Source organism: Periplaneta americana, chromosome 12, assembly GCF_040183065.1.
Source record: "Periplaneta americana isolate PAMFEO1 chromosome 12, P.americana_PAMFEO1_priV1, whole genome shotgun sequence".
NCBI classification, from domain to species: Eukaryota; Metazoa; Arthropoda; class Insecta; order Blattodea; family Blattidae; genus Periplaneta; species Periplaneta americana.
Window position 1 is genome coordinate 120200409 of NC_091128.1, and position 27581 is coordinate 120227989.

A 27581-nucleotide genomic window follows, 5' to 3' on the forward strand; every position below is an offset into this window, starting at 1 on the left:
AATGGAGAACTCACTATATTTATTATCTCTTCTTGTACTGCATAAACTACGTCGGATTTGAAAATCCTGGCTGTAGAACTTTCCTGGAATAACAAGAAAAATTGAGGCTGCTATTCCTATCTTCCTCTTCCTCCCCATTCTCTATGTTTTTTTAAATGTATTTTAGTAGGTTATTTTACGACGCTTTATCAACATCTTACGTTATTTAGCGTCTGAATGAGATGAAGGTGATAATGCCGGTGAAATGAGTCCGGGGTCCAGCATCGAAAATTACCCAGCATTTGATCATATTGGGTTAAGGCAAAACCCCGGAAAAAAAAACTCAAGCAGGTAACTTGCCCCGACCGGAAATCGAACCCGGGCCACCTGGTTTCGCGACCAGACTTCTCTATGTTCTCCATATTTCTCCTCCATCATCTTTCCCATCCTTTTCTTTCTTTATCTCATATCCCAATTATTTTCTTTAATCTCCATCAAGTTTTAGAATTCTAGTCTAGTACATCTTCCTTTATTTTCATTTTCCCTCTAGTTATGTAGTCCTTCTTTCTTTTAAATTATATTACTTTTTGCGCTGATAGAATCTCTACTCTTCCTTCAACCTTCTCCTCTGTCATACATTCGTTCAACTTATAAGTCTGAAACTTCCATATCATTTCAAATTCAAAGAGAAGTCTTTAATGCAAATTATGCAATTATAATTTTACATTGTATTTTAAATTGTTAACGTTTTCGACATTCTAAGTGGCATCTTCAGACATTGATGATTAAAGATATCTAGTGAAAACAATGCATCAAATCTGTGCATTAAGATTTTTACATACATCAAAATATACACTGTTGACGTGAATATTAAAAACAGTAAAAACACTTAAGGGGTTAGGTAAAGCTTACAGCAGTAAAATTTTTGGAAATATTGAACAAATTTTTCCTCCATTATGTTACTGTATCTTGTACAATAATGAAAATTTGTATGTGTAAAATACTGTCCTTCTGCTATATGAAAAAAAAAAATAATAATATTTTTACGTTTAAAAAAAAAATATATATATATATCTTTTTTTTTTCAAAATTCAAAATGTTGGCAGTTCACTGTGCGTGATGAAGTGTTTCCCTCATAACTTGTTAACTTTTTCATGTTCTCTATGTTTTATTTTATTGCTGAAACTCATGTTTACAATATCAAGTTCTTTCAACTACATTCCTTAATGAATAATATAGGCTATTTTTCTTATTTTGTGTTAGAAGAAAATACTGATATTTGATCATTTTTAAATGAATTTATTTTTTATCAGACAATCTATCAAAGGTAGAGAAGTGATCTTGCATCATATTGTGGATATGACATTCATAAATACACACAAACAATTTCATCACAGAATTTTGGATAGATTTTTAGTTATGTGGGAAAGGCTTCATCACTGCACAGTGAACTGAATTTTGAAAAGAAAAAAAAATGTAAATCATTTTTTTTATTGTAAAAATATTTTTTTCATATAGCAGAAGGACAGTGTTTTCCACATACTAATTTTTATTATTGTACAAGATACAGAAATGGAGGGAAAAAAAATGTTGAATATTTCCAAAAATTTTACTGTTGTAAGCTGTACTTAAAATAAATGTAAAGTTAAAATTGCATAAAAAATGAACTCAAAATTTCATACCACTATTCTTCTTTGCATTTTCCTTATTGCCCTACACTTGTCTCAGCTCACCAAAATTGTTTAAATATTTTATTTAAGTGGCTGGCGTGAAACTTTCCTGACATGACTACTAAAACCTTGCAATAATAATTAGCTTTAATGATAGCATAATTGCAGAATGTCAACAAATTTGTTTACTGTCGTTCATAAGCTTCGTTCCGCCAATTCAAAACTGTGACAATAGAAAATTGTATAGCTTAACACTTTCCCGTCTTATAAAAAAATACTTGTGGTTCGTTTAAGGTATTTTATGCAACAATTTCATACATTGTTTAATCCCAAGACAATGTTGAAAGCAAAAGTGAAGAACAAAATTCTTCGCTTTTAACAAAGCAAACAGACACAACCTTCTAACAGCCGATTCATTGTATTACCAGAGTTGCGTTATCTCAGAATGAGTATGGATCCTCTAAGCAAGTGACATATGAACAGATAAAACAACAAGATGATTGTCTTATTTTTCGCTGCGCATACTGTAGGAATTTCCAAGCTTACCATTGGACACTTTAGTTATGCAAGAAAGTTCACAAAACGAGTTACACCGCATCTGTTGTTCACATTCCTGCCAGAGTCCCTTTATTTTGTATTGTTTATGCAATCCATGTACACACGACCTGCTCGAAATTATCTGATCGTGCCTCGGTTTAAAAACAAAAGAAAGTTTCCGAACATTTCAAATGTAAGCTGGTGGACAGCAGGAAAAATGTGAAGGGGAGAGATTGTTAGTACCGAAAACCTTCTAAGTTGTAATTACGTACTAGAAAAATAATGGCTTTGATTAATTGAAGATCGTACAGTTTATTTTATACTTTTAGAGATAACAGCAATAACCATAATAATAATAATAATAATAATAATAATAATAATAATAATAATAATAATAATAATAATAATAATAACTATTTTAATAATTTACTTTGAAGGTATACACTAAACCTAGAATAAAATCAGAAGAGAAAAAAAAGTGAAATTAAAAGGATTTCAAGGCATATAAATATTATTTTAAAACGGTAACATATTTTGATAATCTTTCATTATATCTATATTATGAGACCTAAGTTGCAATGTACAATGAATGCCTTGTGCAAATTTTCAAATAAAAATGAATGTCTATTGTCAGCTAACAAAGTTCTGTACATAGAAAATCTTTTTCTACTTCTACTTCTACTGATAAAATGGGAGCAAATTTGAAATGAACAATATAACTTGACTCTAATTCTCTCGCTCTCTCTCTCTCTCTCTCTCTCACCCTCCTCTTTCTAAAATTTGGCAACAAAGTGGTTTTCCCTATTTCCACATCCGGTTGCTTCAAGTGAGATGTCTAGCTACCCCTTTCTCTACCTACATGAAAACAATAGACAAATATTTGTCGTGACCCTGACCATTTAGGGTCAAGTCCATTTTGCACATTCCACAGAATTAGGGAAGAAGGAAATATTAAAATTTTACAAGAGGAAAAGCAAAGAAAATAATTCTAAGTAATTCAAAGAATGAAAGAAACTAACATTGGATATATAAAAGTGTATGAAAGGCTTCAAAATGTAAAAATATGCTCCATATGACCAGTGGATCATTAAAATGTGTTCTCTCAGGACAAAATTGCCAAATATCCACAAATATGTCCTAACAACGTACCCTAATTTAATTATTTTTTTTCAAGAAATGAATTTCTGTGTACAGTACTTTAACAACTCATTGACCTGATAATTAAATACTTTCTGAAATAATTAGCACAATCGGTTGGAATTTATAGATTTTTATTAACGTTTATACAAATCGCGTTTCTTGCCCTAGATATACGAATTTTCCCACTTGCAAGACTGACACTAACAAACTTATGTTTCTCTGCATGTGAGAATGAAACTTTTCATAGATATGCGTGCACACACTCGATTTAACATTTATTAAAGAAATTAGAACAATACGATGGATTTTGTAATTTTTATTCATGTTTATAAAGCTTAAAATCTCGCAAAGCTAAATTTTGAGAACATTTTTGTTTGAGTCGAAAATCGAAACGAGTGATAGAATACTGTGTAAACACGCGTATTAAACACTTTCTGAAAGAATTAGCACAATCGGTTGGAATTAATAAAATCTATAAACGTTTATGCAAATCGCGTTTCTTGCCCTAGATATACGAATTTTCCCACTTGCAAGACTTACACTAACAAACTTATGTTTCTCTGCATGTGAGAATGAAACTTTTCATAGATATGCGTGCACACACTCGATTTAACATTTTTTTAAGAAATTAGAACAATCCGATGGGTTTTGTAATTTTTATTCATGTTTATAAAGCTTAAAATCTCGTAAAGCTAAATTTTTAGAAAATCTTTGTTTGAATCGAAAATCGAAACGAGTGATAGAATACTGTGTAAACACGCGTATTAAACACTTTCTGAAAGAATTAGCACAATCGGTTGGAATTTATAGATTTTATTAACGTTTATACAAATCGCGTTTTTAGCCCGAGATAACTTACACCGATTTTCCTACTTGGAAGTCTTAGACTAACAAACGTATCTTTCTCCGCATGAAACCATGAAACTTTTGATCGATATGTGTGCATACACTCGAATTTAACATTTTTAAAAGAAATTAGAAAAATCCGGTGGCATTTGTAATTTTTATTCATATTTATAAAGCTTAAAATCTCTCAAAAACTAAATTTTTAGAAAATTTTTGTTTGAGTCGAAAATCGAAACGAGTGATAGAAAACTGTGTAAACATGCGTGTTAAGAATTGCTAAATCATGGAAATCCTAGCTGTAAAGAATATGTCGTGTTCTTTCGACTTTAATAATTTAATGCTATTTTGTATATCTTTACACTTCCTTCTGTATCTGATACACCTACATAGTATTTTCTGGCTAGAGATAGAATAATATGCTTTTCCCTGCCGGGAATTTAAATAAGACGTTCTAGATTTACAGTCGAGAATGCTAAAGAATAATTACTTTATTAAACAAAACTACAATAAATAATACTCCAATCACTTCAAAATACATTTAATTTATGATAAGTTATGCAGAAATGACATTGTTCCATTACCAAATTTACAAAGCTTGTATAACAGTTGTTATATTCCTCCTTTTATAGAAGAAATGATGATTTCTCTTAACAAAGGACGTTAACAAGGGCCGTATATTTTTAAATAGCCAGTGCACACACTATTCAAACCACGTCTCCTATGAGAATCTCAAGTCTGCAAGATAAGGAAGTCCCTTCTTTAAGAGCTTTTGTTAAGATTTCAAGATGTGACCTCTACAATAGTACGTGGGTCATTACGCATTGTGATTCTAATACATTCTTTGTTACCACACAGAATCAACAAAACCGTGCATATATCATGTCTTCTGCACAGCAGGATGGAGAGTCTTCCTTATAATACGAGCAAAAGTAATGAAGTCATTGTTCCCAACTTTCCTGGTTCAGAACCTCGTATGTAAACGGAACTATTCAACAGTGAAATTCCACCCCTAGTTTATAACATTTTCCCACCACACAGAGAAATTTAGTGCTTCGAAAAATAGCATTAGCACCAGCCCATAAGTCGTGAATTCCACAGAACAATTTTAATTTGTCAAGGTCATATGCAGCGGAAACTCCTTTCCCTTTCACAAGCATCGAAAGGTTAGTGACAATGAATGTTCAAACATTGTTACGAATTTGAATACAGGCCAACCTATTGGAGGCTGATCAAGTGAAAGGAATAGCGTCTATGGGGTATTAAATTCCAATACTATTATGAAAGTGACAGCAATAAACGAAGTAATTTTGTGGAATTCTTTTAAAGACATAGAGTGACAAAACTGTAAATAGCAATAAGAATTATTTTCTTCTTTTTTTTCCTCCATTATTGTTTTTCCTCTTTCATTTCCTGTTTCTCTTTCTCACCCATTTTCCTCACCTCCACAATTTCTTTATTTTTCGCTTTCTCTTCCTTTAAATGTAATTCAATAGTCCTTTCGCTCTTACCTCTACTCCTTTCTCTTGTATTCTTTTTCTTTTGTCAGTAATCCATCTTTCGTACTTGTGTCATTTTCAAGGATTCCTATTTCTTGAATCTACGAAAAGAATTCAGGTAAACCCCATTACGATGTTTTTTAAATGACTTCCTATGATACAGCAATTTTCTCTTAATTTTTGCAGAGGTGATAGAGATAATATTGAAATATGAGAAATACGGATATGATATAAAGAAAGGATTCCTATTTCTTGAATCTACGAAAAGAATTCAGGTAAACCCCATTACGATGTTTTTTTAAATGACTTCCTATGATACAGCAATTTTCTCTTAATTTTTGCAGAGGTGATAGAGATAATATTGAAATATGAGAAATACGGATATGATATAAAGAAAGTTCCACAAGAAAGAGTAAATTACTGTTCATCATAAATTACCCGCTACAGTCGTCATGTTTAGAACTCACCCCTAGTGTGAAAAATGGAAACAAAACATTGCAACCCCGTTCTAGTAGACGGATAGTCCATTAGGAAGATTTGTTAGCATGACAGGTACTGGGCCATTATTTTATTTTTACTTCAATTTTTATTGTACCTGAGTTTTTGAATGTACTCCACTCCCACCCCCTAGTAAACTTCCAATGCAGTCAAAGTCGCCTTACGGTCATAGTAAACAATACTGAGTTAGTGAGCATAGTATGTTCCAGAAATATGTTTACGATTTCCAGTAACGAAAGAGCTTTCAATATTGAATCATATTTTCGCACAGGTAATATCGTCCGTTTGCGTACGTCGCATCCCGGTTTCCCCCACCCGCTTCTATTTGCCCCTCTGTAAAGGCTAGTGGGTGGGCTCTGTTAGTTCTTTTCTGAAAACATTAATTTCTGCTAGGAATTGGACGTCTACGTAATATTATACAACTGCTTAAAATAACTTAAATAAAAGGGTCTCGTTAAGTAATTAACTGTCACATGATTTCCCCTCTTTCTACGACCCTGCGACAAAACCACTTGGACGGACAGTAGATAGTATGTCTGAGTAATTTTATCTTTTCGGATCGGGCAGAAGTGAAGATTGAATTTACAGTACGTAAGGTACTCTTTTATAGAGTAGGTACAGAATTATTTCAACATGAGTTACTAGTACGAAGGAGGAAACTAATAATTGGAATTAGGTATAATAGTCTATAGTGCGATAATATGCACAAAAGAACTTAAGCTACCACTTTCAAAAATGTGTTTAGATATCATATTAGGTCTATGATTATTTTTCAATTTAACTTCATTTTCTATATTGTACGCTAATGTGCTGTAGATAGTATAATATACACTGCATGGATAGCTCAGTTCGTGAGTAAAAGCACTTATTGTTAATATTGTACTGTATTTTGGTTAAACAAAAACCTAATAAAACTTATCGAACTCAAAATCTCGATATTTCTTAGTTTACGTAAATGAATGAACTACTTTTCTTCCCTCCTATACCTAGTAAAGTGATTTGTTTGTATTTTACTCCAGTATCATCGAACTCTAGTCGTGGAAGAGGATAGCAAACGGTGTGTCTGGTTCTCAACCGTTAATCCAAAGGTACAGCCAGGTTAATATTAGAAATATTAGTAAGAATAAAATGATGTCCCTGTATATTCACGGTTCCAGCCGGAGGACGTCTAGTTGGCAAGAGCTTCTAGTATTCGGGAATGCTTTGTTACAACTAGGGTCCTCCGTTTGATTAACTAAAGTCTCCAAGCAACCCGCAACAATGTAGGTGTGTATGGAGTATAGCTTGACGGCATCCGACAATACTTAATTCAATGTGCTGTTCAATGAACATACGCCGATGCCCTAAAGGTACTTGTTTTCCTGATCTGTATTAATAAATCGTGTAGATCTGTGAGGTACAGAAGACCAGCACCAGAGATGTTATAAGCGTATTTGATGGCTGGAGAGTAATTTGGTAGTGTGGAGATGGTGGATCCGGCTTAACTGGGCAATGTAATCGGCACGCAATTCATTTCATCACGGTTGCACACAAATCATATTCGGGCTGAAGTTTTTAGTGGTGTCCTATGTCACATCCAACGAGTTCCTCTATATGTCTAGATTCCTGGCAGGAAAGTCAAGGTTTATTACGCTCCTTAATCTTGTATCCGTTTCGTATAAGGCGATCCTGCTCCATACTAATATACCGGGGAATTCCACTACTACTAAAAAATGTCTAGTGTTAATACAAAGACCGAAACAAACTGGATTAAAACGAAATTTACGCAATAAATGACACGAATAAAGCTTTTGTCAAACAAGTATTTAACTGCTGTTCTCATATGAAGACAGAACAAAACTTATTTTTCACATTTTGCAATAGTTTATTGCACGAATAATTTTACTGCGTGCCCTAAATCATCATAGAGAAAAATGTATAAAAATGATTAAATCATTAAGTCAAAGAGGAATTTCTACTTTAAAAAACGTCCATTTCGCAACACCATTCATCAGGATAGCCGTCATTTCTTTCTCGTCAATTTAACAGTAATTTGAAGAACCTTGGATTTTCCCTGAACTGACTACAGTTTTAGGTCATGACGTCATCCATTTCAGCAATATGGGGGGAAGAAGAAATTATACATCAAAGTCAGTGAACCTTCGCAACGTACGATCTCACTCAACAGCTGATTTCGAATCACGAAACTGTAGAAATAACGGCAAAATGGAGATAGTCTATGAAGATAATAACAGCAGAAGTTGAAAGAAAGAGAAGTAATACAGAATACCGATTCGCGCAGTGAATTAGGATTTGGCGTAAAGAACAAAGACGGATAACAAAAGCATAAATTAAACTGACCCCAAAAACATATTCCTTAATGAGATAATGATAATCATTCAACAGATAAGAGCGTTAGGAAACACTTTTGTCCGTCTTCACCCGCACACTATTAGCATAACCTACAATTCTAACGTCTCTTTCATGTTAACTCAAGGATAAGTGCATTGTAACAACAGGCTAGCCGTTCGTCCTGTTTGGTGACATGTTGTCTTCCAGTGCATTTATGCAATTCATATAAACATCAACATTTGCAGCAGCAATTTGGTGACAACAGAAATGAAAATATTAGTTTAAATCTTTCTTCCAAATGAATATAGAAATATTATGTAAATGGTGAAGGGACATCAGCATTATTTTACAGGAAACATTCATGTTCCAATATAGGTCTACTTTAAATTGTTATGAAATCACAAAATGTCGTCATTAATCTTGTAAGAGCAAAATACTTCACCTATATTTCAGTTTCGATTATGATAGCGTATAAAGCCACATCCTCAACTTATGGTTAACATTATATAATACAAGACGGAAAAGAATTGCAGTAATTACTTAGATAAGACAGAACGTTGTATATTGCACGTGGCTAAAAGTCCATTATGTGCGCTTGTAATAAACATCTCGCTCACAAATGAAGGGTTCAGAGCCATAGTGGGCCAAGCGCCATATATTAGAAACGTAGAAAACAAGGATTCAAATTAAGTACGTACCATAATTCAATTAAACATAAAGCAAGTAAAATAAAGTATGCACACGTAAACTAAATGATATGTCAATCTTCATTAAATTATGGTATTCACTTAACTTTAATCCTTGTTTTCTCCGTTTTTAATAAATGGCGCTTGGCCCGCCATGGCTCTGAACCCTTCAAATAATGGTCTATTTTAGCCACTTATCATCATCATCATCATCCTTCACGAATTAGGCCTCTGTAGACCTGTTTCGGCCCCATCTAGCAGTCTTCTTAACGGTCTTCCTGGTCGACGATGTCCTCTAGGTTTATATTGCATCATAATTTTTGGGATTCTTGAATTTTCCATTCTTCTTACATGATCTAGCCAATTGAATTTGTATCTGGTGATTTTTTCTTCTACTGACTCTACTTCTAATTGTTCTAAAATTTCTTCATTCCTTTTTCGGTCTAAAAGAGTATATCCTGCTGTTCTCCTGAAAAATTTCATTTCCGTTGCTTTGATTCTGTTCATGTCTTTTTTCTTTAATGTCCAAATCTCGCTTCCGTATAGAAGGGTGGGTAATGCTAGTGTATTATATATTTTTATTCTTGTAGATTTTTGTACTAATTTAGCTTTTAATGTATTGTTTATTATTCCTAGAATTTGTGTAAATTTGGTAATTTTCTTGTTCACATCTTTTTCATTTTGATAAGATATTTCACAACCCAGATAATTGAAATTTTGCACTTGTTCGAGGCATTGGTTATTGTGTATTATCTTACTTCTCACTGGGTCTTGTCCTAAAAATGCCATTACTTTTGATTTTTGTGCTGAAATTTCCATCCCAAAATCTTTTAATATTTCATTTAATGTATACAATCCTCTTTGTAAATTATCCTCTGAATTGGAAATTATGACTTGATCATCGGCATAGAGTAAGGTATTTAATGTTAGAGCACTTATAAGGTAACTATTTATTGTTATATTTTATACTAAGTTGCCTTAACTTTGTTTAAATTACACCTTAATCAGTTACAAATTCATAGGTTCAGGTTTAAATTTCTGACAGAGAAATCGTAATTTCTTCTTGAAGCTGAACGACTATATTGCTTTCCATTTATAATATACAGAATGAACTGTAGTCTTACGTCATGATAATATGCGTTAGTCAACATTTTATAATTTTTAGTGAGGACTGAGATGATTAATATCTATTATTATTTTGACTTGACTTATTAACTCGTTCTGTCGTACGAGGCAGTACAGATAAATTTAGAATTCATTTTGAAAATTTCCAATAAGTCAAGTACAAACTCAAAAAGAATGGTATTCAGTCATATAACTTATTTTAATGTAAATTATACAATTATAAATTTCCATTATATTTTAAAACATATTGTAAATTTATAATTTAAAATTATAATTTAAATTTATAATTGTATAATTTACATTAAAATAAGTCATATGACTGAATATCATTCTTTTTTAAAAAGCACTGATAAATTCTTAGTTTAACACGCAAACTGTTACTCTACCTCAAAACAAATTTATATTTATTAAACATAAAATCACCTTTTAATGCCAACTCTTAGCACAACTTCTGCAATTCTGAGCCTTAGAAAAAGGCAATTTCAGGGGCTAAATCTGGTTCATATGGAAGATGTTCAATTTCAAAACTATCTCCATAAATTTTCTGCAACGCAATCAGGGATTTTTAGAGCGGTTATATTGTTTTGCAAGAACAGCACACATATTAAAATTTTACCACGACGTTCCTCCACAATTTTTCCCGAAGCTTAATTAATAATGTATTAATTAATGCATGTTTACCTTGTTCTAAATAGTCACAATTATTTTGTCTTTGTTCCAAAAATTTTGATGCGAGGACATTTCCTGACGAATTTTGAATGAGATACATCTGTGCGGGGAGAACCAAAATGTTTCCATTCTTTTAACTGTTCGTTTGTTTCCTGATCGTAATGATGGATTTATGTTTAGTCCATAGTTACAATACGATCAAAACGTTTAGAACTTTAGAATAATCCTCCTCAAAACGACAGCAAAGCGACTTGGATGTTTGTCACTGAGTAATTTCGGATCAGTCTTCAGGCATTTAGAAATCTATTTAGCAAATAATTTTCTCGTACCCTAATCATGATGTACGATGTAACAGATCAGTTCATAAGAAATTTCCAATGTCTTTGATACACGTTTGAACACAACAAGATTCTTCGATCATCATATCATGCACGGCATTCATAATATTTTCTTGATTGGTCACAGAAAGAGGTCTTTCAATGCCGTGTTCACTTCTATCTCCGTTCCTCCTTTCTCAATTTCCGCAACCGAATTTATTATTATGATGACGTAAGAAGGACAATGATCCCTCAATGTATCCACCATATCCGCACATAATTTCCTGCCGGATAACCCTTTCAAAAATATATATTTTTATCACCAACCGATAGGCCTACTCTATTTTATCAAAACTGATTTTTTTTACATATTTTTTAATTCACAATATTGAATACGCTAAACCACTAAACATGGAGTAACTATCAAATAACACACACTTTTCACTTTCCCATGGTAAGCACTTTCGTTTTTGTTTACAACAGAAGTCCAAGGCTAACTATATATCAGTACTCTTCGTGCATTATACTTATTTAAGCTAATTCTCTGAAAACTGGAGCTATGACGACCGTTATAATCTCCCCAGACTTACTGCCATTCTTCTTTTCTCCAGGCTGCCTCTTTACCCATATCCTTATTTATTTGTTCTTACCGCGTCTTTCATTTTTATTTTGCTTATTTTTTAATAAATTACTTCCGACCATTCGTGATGATCCATCTTCTTTATGTGCCCGTTCTATATCAAACTTTAATCTCAATTTTATCGTTGTTTGTTTATGTAGAAATAAATTGTATTTTACATTTTTCTTTAATTTTCTAAATTAACAAAATATTTGTGCATATTTATTTCTACATTTAGGGCCCATCATGCTTACTTTACTGATGCGTATATAGTGTGTTAAGAAAAAGACCCTGATATTTTGAAAAGAGATAGGCTACTGTTCATAAAAACAAGAGAGAAATGTCTAATACACATGGGTTTTAGTTTATTATATTTAAATAAACAAGGACTGTGAAATTCCTATTGTAATAGGCCTAACACCATAACTTTTAATATGAGCTCTTTGTGCGTTTCTTTTCGGGTATGTCACATATGTCTGTCTACTCTTTTCTTTACTGCAATGCAATAAGAAATGAGCAAAGAGCTCACATTACAAGATATAGCCTGGCTTCCCCAAAACACGCAATGAAATATTTCATATAAAAGAATTTTTATCTCGGAAAGGAGGCGAAAATGAGCAAAATTGTATTAAATTTTTTGTTTGAAATATCTCAAGGAATAACCGCCTGAAATTAATGACATTACTTACGGTTCATCCTGTATATATACCTACTTTTAATTCTCTGTGTAACTAATCTATAATTAGAATTTTTAGAATTATTAAAATTCCATAATCAGTTGCTAACATCGAATACAATTGGAAGCACTACACCAGTAGGCCTACCTACTAGACAACAAAATATTGAAACATAAAACATCATGGGATTGATGTAACTTCTAATTTATAAGTAATTTCTGATGCATTTTCTCTCTCTATAAACATACCGCACTAATGATATGCAAGCAATAAAGCCACACTGCTAGTACAATACGCTTCTCTATATGTACACGAAGCTCAGAGTCGCTATCTGTTAAATGTCGAACATTCTCCGAACATGCATCTCTGGCGGTGAGATCACATTTAACCCGTGTTTCAAAATTAAATAGCAAAGATAACCGGATCTGCATGCCTCACATTATCCTGATTTACCCCAGAACATCAGCTATGAACTATTGAGACGAATTTCGTGATGCTTTTATATAGGTTACATAGGTCAAGTTGGGTTAGATTGGGTTAGGTTCGTTTCTGTAATGGGCTGGGTCAACTTTCTAACCGCGCATCTGAAGGACATCCCTCCCTCCACACAATGGCGTGGCTCTTGTCTACACCAGATCACTCCTAATTAGAAAGGATGTAACTGTACCGCGATCAGGTTGCACATCTGCAACTACAGCATGTAGACGCTGAATGTGACACCTATGATTGCCTTGAGAAATGCATGAATTTCTTCTTATAATTCGAAAGATATTGTTACTGTTATTCTATTTTCAAGAACTGTCTGCATTCCATTTTGTTGCAACTAAATTCTTTTCCACCTTTCTTCTAGTCATTCCTTCTTTCTCTTCTTTAGTCACTTATTCTACTTCTCTCTTCGCTTCATTTTTACTATTCTTTTTTCTGTAGTTCTATCGTTCAGTTCATTTATTCTTCCTGTCTACTCTCTTTCTTAATTTCTTGCCTCTTTTCTTTGTACTTCCTTTCTTCCTTCTTTTTCAACTCTTTCATTCATTCCTTCTTTCCCTCCTTTCGTTACTTATCTCTTTCGCTCTTCGCATCTCTTTTACAATTCGTTTGTTTGTAGTTGTTCTATCGTTCAATTCGATCATTCTTTATTTCTATTTTTCTTCGTTATTTCTTACCTCTTCTCTTCGTTCCCCCTTTCTTGCTCTTCACTCTCTTCCTTTCTTGCTCCTTGTCTCCGTTCTTTCTTTTTGCTCATTTCCTTTAATTCTACTTCCACGTTGCTTGCATTCTTCTTTTAATGCTCATTGCATTCTTCCTTTCTTGCACAGTTCTTTCGTTATATTCTTTTCTTCACTGTTCCTTTCACGCTCCTTAGTACATTCTTTCAAGCGCCTTGCCTCCTTTCTTTCTTGTTTATTTCCTTTGTACATTCTTTCACACTTCTTGCCTCCTTTCTTTCCTACTCATTTCCTTCGTTCTTTCTTTCATGTTCCTTACCTCCTTTCCTTCCTGCTCATTTCCTTAGACGTTTCTTACATGTTTCTTATCTTCTTTCTTTCTCACTTATTTCCTTCGTTCGTTCTTTCATGCTTTTCGCCTCTTATAATTCTTGCTCATTTCCTTCATACATTATTTCATGCTCCTTGCCTTCTTTCTTTCACGTTCTTTTCTTTCTTTCTTTCACGATCCTTACTTCCTTTCTTTCATGCTAATTTTCATCATTGTTCTTCATCCTGCTTGGTTCCTTCCTTTCACACTCCTTACCGCCTCTTTTCTTGAACATTTCCTTCGTTCTTTTTAATACTGCCTGCTTCCTTGCATGCTTCTTACTTCCTATCTTTCTTGCTCATTACCTTCGTTTTTTATGCCATGTTCTTGCTTTTTCCATGCCCTCTGCCTCCTTTCTGACTTATTAATTTCCTTCGTTCTTTTTAATGTTGCTTCTTGTCTCATTTCTTTCTAAATCTTTCCCTTCGTACTTTTTTTTTCATTCTGCTTTCTTTCTTATCCATGCTCTTCGTTTCCTTTCTTTCTTCATTTCCTTCGTTACTCCTTTCATGTTCATTGCCTCCTTCCTTCATGGTCCTTGATTTCTTTCTTGCTTATTTTCTTCGTCCTTTTTGTCATTATGTTTGCCTGCTTTATTTCGTACTTCTTGCTTTCGTTTCTTCTTCTTTTCACATTTTGTTTCTTCTTCCTCTGTGTTATTTTCTTTCTCTTTCCTTCATCTGTATTCCTTTATTGTATCTTTTTTTATCCCAGTCCTCGGTGACGTAATAGTTACCATCCTTCGTCTCTGAACCACAAGTAGCCTACTGGCCGAAGGAAAAAAATGTTTCAAGCAATAAAATTCTCAGAATTCTGTCCTTCGGGATGCAATAAAAATGAAGGTCCCGTATCCCATCTCTACAAGCGAAATTTAGCCTACTGATAAACTGTACGAAGTTCCAATGCTTTGCGATCAGATCTGTCCAAAATACAAGATCTCATATGACTGCGGAACTCCTATGAAGAAAGCAATATTAAAGTAGAACGTAATAGGACCTCAAAGGTTTTAGCGTTTGGAATACTCCATTAAAGAAAATCATCACAATAAGAGATTAAGATTATAGATTCCTTCTTTGCCAGAGTTTGATATTTTTCGCCTTCCATACTACTGCAGTTTTACGCAATAGATACACTGGTGTTGACCTTTTTAATTTGAAACAAACATCAATGCACTATGAGGAAATCTAACCTCTGACTATAGTATCCACATAATTTCAAAGCTGCTCCTTAACCATTAATTACGTACACTACGACACCCATTCGTTTATTTTTGTAAAATTTAGAGATCAAGGGTAAAATATGGGTTACCTCTGCTGGACAAGATCTTTCGATTCTCATATCCAATGATAAACAAGGTAACTTCTAGACCACTGAAAACAATTCTAGAATTAGATAGAGAGAAAGTTTAGTTATTGTCCTGAGAAAAATCTCATCGTGGGGGTATGAAGAAATTCAATCCAATTTCAATAGCCACTGTTATAAAATGTGACTATCTGAATTTCTACTTACAAATGAGGAAAATTAAGACTGTCACCGCCTTACATTATAAATGAAGATAGAGGATCGTTATTGGTACGCGAAATGCAAGACATAATTTCATTCAAAGTTAAATAAAAAAGAAGAATCAGCTGCAGTCTAGAGTAAAAAGTCATAAAACTGTCACTGAAATTAAATTGAACACTTTGTACAATCAGTCTTCAATAAAGGCACTTCAGGTGTTTCCGTATGTGTAAGTTATAATCAAGGCTGGGTTTCGAAGCTATCAAGGATCCAACAAAGTACCCGTCAATAATACCGTAACCGGCGCTGGCATGAGGTCAATCATCTTATTAGAGGATTCGCCTCGCATGACGAGTAACAGCGAGACTGTCACTACGGATAATAAGGATACAAAGGAAGACGAAGCTGAATGCGAGCAAGTACAAGTTCTGATCTAACCGGCCTGGCACACACATTATCAGGAACGCGTATTTTTTTGTATGTTTATTTTACGACGCTTTATCACCTGCGATGTTTATCTAGCGTCTGAATGAAATGAAGGTGATAATGCCAGCGAAATGAATCCAGGGTTCAGCGCCGAAAATTTGCCCAGCATTTCCTTTTAATAAGTTGAGGGAAAACCCCGAAAAAACCTCAACCAGGACTTGAACTCGGCCCACTCGTTTCACGATAAGACATGCTAACAGTTACTTCACAGTGGTGGATTGCAACGCGTGTTCGAGTCCCGCTAAGAGCATCGATGTTTGTCCAGTACCATTGTAAGATTTCATGTTATGACAAATGAAAGAAACGAGCCATGTAGATCCATGTCACTGGAATTTCATCGTGTCCAATTGTATTTCTTTATTTAATGTGCATTTTTATCCAATATCTGTGACTTACGAGTCTCAGCTACAAATTCAATAGATTCTGATTCGATTTCGGTAGGAAAGTGAAGACTTGCCTCTCTCTTTGTGTCTTTCATCTTGTATTTGTTCTCTTACGTCTTAAGGGGAGTCTGTACTTCCACATCTTACAATGTTAAATTTCTCAATTATGGGTGCACTTTTGTTAGAAGTTATAAAAGATACAAATGTAGAAAAATTGGGCATATCTAACATACCTTTATGTATACAAACGGTTAAATAAATTTGAAATTCCACTGAGCAGTTAGCATATTTTTTTGTATTAAGAATTACTGCAAATTATTATTTTTTTTCTGAAGATAGAAATAAACTTAATTTTTAATCTACTGTGTAAAATTCCATCACATTGATATTGTAACTTATATTAATTTCAGTCTTTTGGGTAAAATACTTTCTGAGAAAAGTATACAAAAATAAGAAAATTTTAAATTTATTTTGCCGGTTGTATACATAAAAGTATGTTACATATGCCCCATTTTTTCTACATTTGTATCTTTTATCACTTCTGAGAAAAGCGCACCCAAAATTGAGGAATTTAACATTGCAAGATATGGAAACTTTGACACGATTTTTCTGCACTTTCTTAAAAGAAAAGAACGAAGGAAATGAGCGGGAATGAAAGGAGGCAAGAAACATGAAAGGTCTAAGGAAATGAGCACTAAAAAAAGGAGGTAAGGAACATGAAAGAAAGAACGAAGAAAGTGAGTGGGGGAAAAAAAAGGAGGCAAGTAACGTGAAAGAATGTACCAAGGAAAAAAACGAGAAATTTCTCTCAAATGAAGTCAATACTATGAAGTATTTTAGATTAAGAATAAAAACAATTTAATTTTGACACATATTTGGACATTCCTGTAGGTCCTTCCACTAAAGCCACCTTTTAGCGCGGTTTTTGCCCAGCAACGGTACCAGTTTCTGATTTTTTAATAAATTCGAGAACACCCATTTCAATGGCTTTGGGAATTTCTCCCACGCAGAAAGTGTGCCGTAGATCGAAACAGATAATCTGAAGGCGCAAGATCAGGGCTATATGGCAAGTGTGGTAGCAATTCAATTCTTCCCTATTCCTGGATTTGTTCCATGATTGTTCGAGTGGTATGGGTCCTGCATTGTCCTCTTGCAAGAGAATTCCATTTCGATTATCTAATCCTTCTCTCAAAAATTCATGAACTCGATCTACCTGTTAAGAATAAAAATCCGCATCGGCTACACGTCCATTTCGAACAAACTCTTAGTGAATCACACATTCAAAATTCCACCAGACAAATGACATTACTTTGGAGCTGAACAGATTTTGTTTAACGAAGACTTTGTCAGGCTGACGGGAATCGAACCACTGCACTATTTTGAGGTGTCACGGTCTTCTAAATTGCGGTGGTATACCCATTTTTCATCACATGTAACAATTCGCCGAACAAATTTGCGGCTTCACGAATCGAGCTACCCCTTAAGATCGGCAGCACACTGCATCAGACATTCTGTCTCAGACAGGACGGATTTGTCTCGGACCGTCCGACTTGAAGCTGATTATAATACGCATTTTTGTGAGGTTGCAGCATACTGAATCTGACTTTCTTCCCTGGAAATACGTCCGATGCATTATGCTGTAGCCTCATAACAATAAGTGCAATCAGCTTCACTTCGGGCGGTCCGAGACAAAACCGTTCTGTCCGAGACAGAATGTCCGATGCAATATGCTGCCGGCCTTGGTGAACGTCCAAACGGTACATTAATTTACGCTTGTAATTAAGCATCTGTTTAGGCAGTCTTAACTGCTTGCATAGTATCTACATGACTTTTCCAATTATTTCTATATTTTTATATTTTATCCATAACAGCAGAAATGTTAAATTTAATAATTCAGGTCTATGTGTAATAGTCTCCATATAGGCTTAATATGCTCTTCTAAGTGTAGCGTTTGACATATCTTAGAAATCTTATTTCAGATAACTGAATTGTGTTCAAATCCTTTTATGTAAATACAGAAGTTTCAGATTCAAACAACACTGGAACTGCCATTACATTATAAAACTTCATTTGTCTCTAAAATATTTTCCTTCTTAAAATGTTTTTAGTTGTTTCACGGAATGCTTTAACTTTCCATAAAATTAATTTGGGGGCGAATTTGTGACAGGAGCAGAGAAGCCCTTGGTAGGCGGGAGTATTCTTTAAACTAAACTCGGCCTTGTGTGTCTGCAGAGAATCGTGCTCCTGATGGGAGTGCTCGCTTCAGCGGCTGTCGTGACCTCAGAGCCTCAAAGCGGCCCGGCCAACACGTACCTTCCTCCGGACGAGGGCTACCAGTACCAGCGACCCAACGTTCCGTTCCATCCGACAGTTCCAGGACCTTCCCCCAGACCTACGCCCGACAGGCCTGTCCAAACACCTGTAGGACCTCCACGACCCACATACGACAACGGTAACCAGGTAAGCAATTTAGTAACTGCTGAAGGACTAAATTCTGCTGCGTTACATAATGACATTTGTTCATACAGATTTATATTTTTTTAACATATTGTAATAATTAAAGCAGTCAATTTACTAGACAACAATGCGCAACGGCAAAAAATAATTAAAAATTAACTTTAAAGGAGGACCATGCAAGAAATTAATTAATATATTTATTTCATTTATTTATTTATTTATTTATTTATTTATTTTATTGCTAAATATACGCTGAAAATAGATATAACCGAAAAACTTAGAACAAAAATAAAATTTATATATATATATATATAAACATATATAAAATTTAAATATATATATATATATATATATATATATAAATTAAATATATACAGGATGGACGTGAAATAACCCTGGACTTTGAAAGGGACGATAGGATACACTTAAAAGAATAGAAAACCTATATTATGTTCTATGGTTAAATGCACAGTTAATTAGAAAATTCAGTTGGAAGTTTAAGCAATCTGGCAACATTGCAGCAACACACTGGTATTTCTTCTCGAAATAAACATGTAAGAGATACTCAGGTCTGTCTCTCTAGGTGAACTACCTACCCCTCCCTCTCCGACTACAATGTTGCAATTTGTTCGCATCGTTCAGTGGCTTGAAATTAGTGGTTTTTAAATTAAATTTACATGGAAGCCATCTACGCTATTGAAATATGAAAGAGGATAAATGATTCTTGATTAGATTTTCTATCGATGTGGACAAAAATTACGATCCTACTGGCAATAGTTACCGAATAAGAGGGTGTTAAACATTTGGGAAGAAACATAAAAAAAAACTATGAACTTTCTACCAATATGGCATTACACTTTTTTCTTACACACGTACAACATGATTTATTCGCTCTGAAAATCTGCAGGGTTATTTTATTTCCACTCTGTATATTGGATTTAAACTTCATAAAATATATTAAAATATTTCTTCGTTATTCTTCGTTTTCTTTCACCATATGACCACGAAAGCTGCGATGCTTCAAACAGTCGTTTGTTAGTGTATCCAATGAGAAGCGACACTGGAGTGCTGGTAATATTCACCATACACATTTCCTTCCATACAGTCTACAGTAAATAAATACGAATATTTTTCCCGAACAAAAAGTATAATGAAGGTTCGTGTAAATAAAGACGAATAAAGTTTCCTGGATGAAAAAGGTAGAAGGCGAGGGCTGTGACAAGATTAGGTTGGGTTAGTTGAGGTGATAGTTATGTGAGAGGAGACGAAATTTCCCTTAATTAACAACGTTTCAACTTCTTAAATGTTGGCAGCATTATTTCTACGACTTCCGCTAGAGATCGCTCTAATAGAATGCGTCTCACGCAGCCAATCATAACATTTTTAGTGGATGCTCATCCTACTTTCATTATAATAATTATTCTACACAAAAAACTGCCATATTTAGGTAGGTCACACATGTGCTACTATACAAATACAGCAAAACACAGAAACTAAAATGTTTTTTTTTTCTGATTCAAATGTGGTAAACACCATAATTACTACTGGTTAATTGATTAATGAAATGTAGCATATTTTTCTAAAATTCCTGACGTTTGGTATCCTACGGACATGTTTCCGTCGCGTGGACTATTACTACCTTTCTTTTTACGTAAATAATATTGAAAGTGAATTTAAAAAACTGAATCAATTTTGAAAGGAAGAACGATGCTAATACTTCTATAAATTTTATCCCAACACCGTATTTTAACCTTGTAATCGCAAGGATTCCAACTGAAGTCTCCGGTATACAAAATGAAGCTGAATCAAATAAGATATCTGCAGTTTTCAAACAAAGAGTCCCAAACAAGGAAAACAGCCAAAATTTTACTTCACAGATTGTAAAATATTTTCCAATAAGGTTATACACTTATAATAAAATCAACTAACACTTCCGTAGAGATTTCAAACAATGTTCATTAAATTGTATTTCTTTCACGTAAAAAATAGGACAGTATATTTACACGGAAGAAATAAGTCGCTCTGTATGTCAGCATACTAGCTATACTCTAGAGAAATTATTTACCTCTGGTTAATCAAAAGTCATGTTTGTGTTTGGGCTCAGCCTTTAATGTTAATTTTCATTTAATTCATTTATCTTGGCTCTTGAGTCTTTTTATTTTAAAAACATTCTTTTTCTGACAAGTTGGTTTAAAAGTTATAATTTTTTTTTCGTATTAACATTTCTAAGTAGCTAGAAAAAATTAATTAAACACAGGCAACTAGGTTGTCCACCATGATTCAAGTAGTAATAATATGTGACATTACAAATACGACGACTAGGTTTCGATTTCCAGCTAGAAAAGAGAGATTTACTGTGTGTGTGTCACTGCGTTGTATTCTCTGCTATCTGGAACGTGATCTTGTGTCACGCTGACCATATGGTCGTGAAATCACGCGGTTCCTTAAAATTGTTTAAAATTCTTATTGCTTAGAACAGAACGGCCAATGAGCTTAAATCCTTGAAAATTTATGACAAGTGAAATGAAATATTCGTATACAGTCCTAATATATTCAACCGTAAAGTTGCCTTACTACATGTATGAAATAGTATTACAGGCATTGAAATAACCGGATGTGCTTAAAAGAATTCGCGAAAACACTTTAAGAGCCGTTTTAGTCAGTAAACACGATACGATCTTGTACCGGAGATGCAGCATAGCTCCGGGTACGTGCGTGTGGTACCTGAATATTAAGGTAAAAGCTGTTGTAAACGGAACTGAAGTTTAGCCATTGGGTATAAATACCAGAAAATAGTATTTCCTTGTATAAGTGCGTTCTTTGAACATATTTCTTTAGTACTGGAAAGTGTTTCCGTGTAGCAAGACATGATTTGTTGAGATGCAACTTTAGCACCAAACATGATATTACATTCTTGGAATTCTATTGTATATTTTAGTGGCTTATTTTACGGCGCTATCAACAACTATGATTATCTAGCGTCAGAATAATACGAAGGGGATAATGCCCGCGAAATGAGCCCAGGATCCAGCGTCCAAATTTACCCAGCATTTGCTCTTAATGGGTTGAGGAAAACCCTCGGAAAAAATCTCAACCAGGTAAATCGTCCCAACTAGAATTTGAACCGGGTTGGCTTGTTTCATGGTCAGACAAGCTAACCGTTAGTCCACGGCAATGGACTCTATTGTATTTAGGGCCTAGGTGCAATAATATAGATTGATGTTTCAGATTTCAAATAGAGCCTATGATTATATAAATGTATTAATTAATTTATAGTTTCAAATTCACTCCGCTTTTTAAATTCATTTTCAGTATTGTTTACATAAAAACAAAACAGAACTAAGCCCGCAGGGTACCAAATTATTCTTGCAAGTCATTGAAGATTAGATGTTTAACCTATAACAGATATATAAAGACAGTGAGACTTTCTGGTTACATTAGAATGACTTAGGGTCGACATAGACGAACAAGAAACTCATTTCCTAAAAAGAGAATATAAATCTCAAATTTTTCGCTTAGAACTGAATAAATTTCTACCGAATATTGTATGTACTAATACAAACATAAATAAACAAATAAATTACATATATTACTCAACCAAGCTCGGAATAGGATGGACTGGCGGCGTTACTGTAGCGAGTGAGAGGGCTGACGCCCGGAATACAAGTGTACGAGGTCGTAGGTCGCGAACTCGCCGATCTTATTGTCGCATAATATACATATATAAATAAATATATATATATGTATATATGTACATACATAGTATATACACATATACAAGTGAACCGTAAGTAATTTCATTAATTTCAAGGGGTTATTCTTTAAGATATTTCACACAAAAAAGTTTAATACAGTTTTGCTCACTTTTGCTTCTTTTTCGGGATAAAAATTGTTTTATATGAAACATTTCATAGCCTGTTTTAGAAAAGCCATTGATTTAATTCCGAATATGCTCGGCCAATTTAAGAGAGTATTTTTATTTATTTACCTATTTATTTTATTAATTAATTAATTTATTTATCTATTTATTTAATTAATTAATTTATTTATTTATATATTTATTTATTTAATCTGGCGGAGTTAGGGCCGGCAGTATAGTGTATTATGATAATAAGTGATTGAAAGAATTTTAATTTTGTCCTTTAAATGTACTGAAATTTGATCTGAACAAATATAACTTTTCGTTCTACAAAGGAATTTTACAATGTTACATTTGTTCGGACCAAATTTCTGTCCTTTAAAGGATAAAACTAAAACTCATTTCAATAATATGTTATCACAATACACTGCTCTCTTTAACTGACTGAGCACATTGGGAGTTAAATCAATGGCTTTCCCAAAACACGCTATGAAATGTTTCATATAGGTAAAACAATTTTTATCTCGGAAAGGAAACAAAAACGAGCAATATTGTATTAAACTTTTTATCTGAAATATCTCAAAGTATAACCCCCTGAAATTAATGACATTACTTACGGCTTACCCTGTATAATATTACTGTTGCATTCATTTAGATGCGATTTATGGATTTTCGCAGTGTTACGAATGTAGAAATATTCAGTGTTTAAAAGCAAAGATGAATATTTCTGTTAAACCAAGGCAATGTCGGAGGAAGGCAAGCAAAGAGGAGTCTGTTTGGTCCGTTACCATTGGGTTATTGTCCAAGACTAAATGTTGGAGCCGACATATAGCCAATATATGTTTTTTTTTTTTTCCAATAGCAGGGCCCTTAACTTGCCGTTATCCGCCCTGACATTACGAATGTGGCTCATTGACGTCACTAGTGCTGAGAAGCATAGACCACTTAAATCGTCAAAGACTATCCAGAGTGCACCACGGGCTGTTGGCCTACCTTGTACCACAGTCTAGTATATAGTCACGAAGCTTGAGTTGTTGATGGTACTAGGAACAATAGACTGTGCCGGTACTATTTCGCATTGTTTGTAATGAGGCGATAGTAGCGATCCTAGTGGTTAGCAACTATCTATGGATCCATATTCCCTACGTATTGAGCTTCGTGACTGTATATACTAGAATGTGCTTGTACTGTACTCGTAATTAGTGATGAAAAAACTGCTGGGATGTCACAAGGGAGCCAAAGAAAACTTCTATGTCGCCTGGGCCACAGACTTGCCCAGCATAAGTTATAAATTCGAAGTGGATCAAGCGGCACTTGAGTCCATGACCCCTGGCTTGTAAGCACAGCTCCGATATGTTGAACATTTCTACAAATGACAGCGTAAAGCTCCAAAACTCCCTCAATACTTTGAAGAACGTGAAAATCTCAATATCTTGTGACTCGTTGCAGAAAATGGGACCTAAAGTCGGATTTTTTAATTTTTTGTGGTTTCAAAAAGAGGATGAAATATATTACTTATTGAATATTGATGTTACATTATGTACTTTTTGAGAAAAATGTAATGAAAGTTTTCATTTCTTTTCTTAGCAACTATAAGAAAGATTTAGGTGGGTATTTAAGAAGCGCTGTGTAAAAATACGTCCTACTTCAGTATGTAAAAAAATCCTACAGATATCAAAACATAGAAATGCAGTTTTTACACCGCAAATTCGTTATTTTGTTCTCCTGTAAAGTTTCCTTTCACGACTTTAGATCCCTTTTCGCGCAACGGGTCACATTATCTAGAATCCTTTGTAGGAAATCGAACTCAATTAAATTCAATCAATAACCAGAAGTGCTACAGCTTGCTATACGTATTCTTTGTAGTTTATCAATACACGAGTAATCAGGAAGTTGACTGCCTTTACACTGAACTAATTCTAACGACTGAAATTGGAAAGTTAATCTTACAACAAAACACAGCGCTGTATAATTTTCAGTCGTTTAAAAAATTCCATTGCAACAAAGTGATATTTTGTGCATTAAATTCTTACCAAATAAGCTTCCTGAAACCGGAAGTTGCACTTGAAACAACAAATTCTGCCGTTGGCAATATTGTTCATATTGATTATTACGATTTCTTTCACTATTGAATCAGTTTCAGTTTCCGATCTGTAGTCATCAGAACCCTGGAGGCGCGTCCCACTTTCGCTTTGTACAGTTCGAAGAATGTGATAACCGTGCATAAGCTATTGGGCGGTCGATCCCCGCACTCAAATGGGCGTGTAATACGTCTTCACCGACTCGCGTGTTCAGATTCTTTGGATTCATCGTGATGAACTGGAAATGTTTCGCCTGGTGATCGGCGCTGCAGTCTAGAGGTCACGTTATTCAGGTCAATCCAATCTCTAGGTTACAGACGTCTGCCCCAATACCCGCAATAATAATAAATGTCACTCTCTTATTTTGATCTTGCAGTGGAGAGGATGCTCGTTAAAGCGTTATGGTTTCGTAAACCTGCTTCATGATGTTCTGTAGTGTTATGAAAGGTCATGGTTTATCAGGATTTACGTCTTTATGATTTATGCTAGCGCTCTCGCTGCGGTGGAGCTCCGAGCAGTCGCTATATTTCCTTTCTTGAATTGAATCGACAGTGATGTTGCATTATCATTAAAATCTTTCACAACTGGCATAAATAAAATATAATTTATTATATTTCTGCATTAAATGTCATTGAAAAACTTCCACAATGATCATAAAAGGCATATTTCATAATCTGAATTAAAGTAGTTAGAATCTGAAAAAAAAAAAAAGGAAGGACAAACCTAGACCTGCACTCTTAAATATAATTTTGTTAAGAATGCACTAATTTCAAGAATCATTCTGGATGGAAATCCAGGCGGTGAAAGAAGAGTTGGTATAGCCAGTGCCAGCGTTTTTGGCGCGTGTCCTTAAGTAAAAACCCAGTCAGTGAGCACTTGCTGCCAGTGCAGCTGAGGACGGTACCACCCAACACGTCACATCAGCAATCTGCCCACTGCGTCAAAGGCAAGACACCCGCACTTCGCGTTTCTGGGGTGTGTCCTTGAGTACACTATCCAGTCAGTGGCATCTGTTGCCACTTCGGCTGAGAGTGGTACCACCCCCTAAACAGATGTGACGTCAGCAATCTGTTAATCACAGTTGTCAGCTTTCTCGCCCACATTTTGTTGCAAAGATAAGATACTCGCTCTCAAGTTCTCATTACTTACTTCACACGCCAGAAACGGTGGCACTAGCTGTAGTCTGAAAATAAGGTGACTATATGATATACAGAAGAAGATGGAGACTGTAATCTTCAGATCGAAATTACGGGAAGACCGACATTAGGTAGGCAAAGGCTAAACTGTAAGAACTGTTATGCCAAAGAGGATGATGAATAGTAGAACCTATTCTTCGCTGAAGCCAAAATCCAGCGTAGCCAGGTTCAATTCCTGGTAATAATACGAAGATTTCTCACGCTTCCGTAACAAATAGGTGTGTATTGTTTTTATATGTTCATCCTGAATTATCTGATAATAGTCTAGTTGTTAAAACAGTGCTTTGCAAGCATTTTAAGGGAAGTCTTCAAGTCCTATATCACTAATATATAAACAGCTACACTAATGACCCGTTGTCTCAGACCATACAAGATATAGAAATGTGATATTTTTACAGAATGTTTATGTATTCCTTCTGAGTGCACTGATTCGTTTTTATGATAAAATATATAATATAAAAAATATGATTTCTTTATTAACCTCTATCTGTCTGGGTAGCGTAGTTGGTATAGCGCTGGCCTTCTGTGCTCGAGTTGCGGGTTCGGTCCCTGCCCAGTCGATGGCATTTAAGTGTGTTTAAATGCAACAGGCTCATGCCAGTAGATTTACTGTCATGTAAAAGAACTTCTGCGGGATAAAATTTCGGCACACCGGCGACGCTGATATAACCTCTGCAGTTGCGAGCGTCGTTAAATAAATAATTTAATTTAATTTATGAACCTCCAAACTTAAAACAAATCAGACATTTTATTATTTTTAAATAAAGTATTACAGCAAACTCAATCAAAACAATTTCACATTATCACAGTGTTATCTGAAATGTATGGTAAAAATGTCTTGCAGACAGACCTATAGTAGTTTCTGAGAAAACGGGTAATTTATGTTGAAAAATATAGTTTTAAGTAAATCACGTTTAAAGTAAAAAATATTTCCATAAAAACTCACCTATTACAGAAAAAATTGTTTTAAAGCCTTCCTGATTGGTAGTACTCTTCCTCTTTTTCATCCTGTGATTCCATCATTGTATGATTTCAGGATGAAGAAGAGGACGAAATCCGAATCACTATAAGAACTACTTTACTACTATATATTATTCCAAATCTCTCTCCCAATATTGGCTTTTCATTTCCTCTTAAGATCGCAAAACCAAATCGTATGGTGTGAGACAGGGAGAGAAATTCATAATTTAATTTAACTTGTCTCACATTTGTACAATATTTTACTGTATTCTCTTCTCTAAATAGCCCTAATATTAAATTTATTTCAATCACAGTCTTGTATATTGTGATCCTGCTGAGAATGGCGATACAAGGTAATTTATTTTCACATATTAGAAAACTATAATTAAAAATTAATTGTACTGAGTGGAAAGTTTTCATTAAAATTTCCAGAGCCACCTGCGTAGCTCAGTCGGCTAAGGCGTTTGCCTGCCAACCCGAAGTTGCGCTCGGGCATGAGTTCGATTCTCGCTTGAGCTCATTACCTATTTGGG

The 27581-nt window shown here is 34.4% G+C and overlaps 1 protein-coding gene across 1 annotated transcript in view; it reads left to right on the top strand.

The window, feature by feature from the left end:
- Positions 1-27581, top strand: part of LOC138710848 (pro-resilin-like) — a 79533-nt gene that overhangs the window by 17592 nt on the left and 34360 nt on the right. The window contains exon 2 of the mRNA XM_069842010.1: positions 18728-18955. Coding sequence (XP_069698111.1) covers positions 18728-18955 — 228 coding nt within the window. The remainder of the gene's footprint in view (positions 1-18727; positions 18956-27581) is intronic.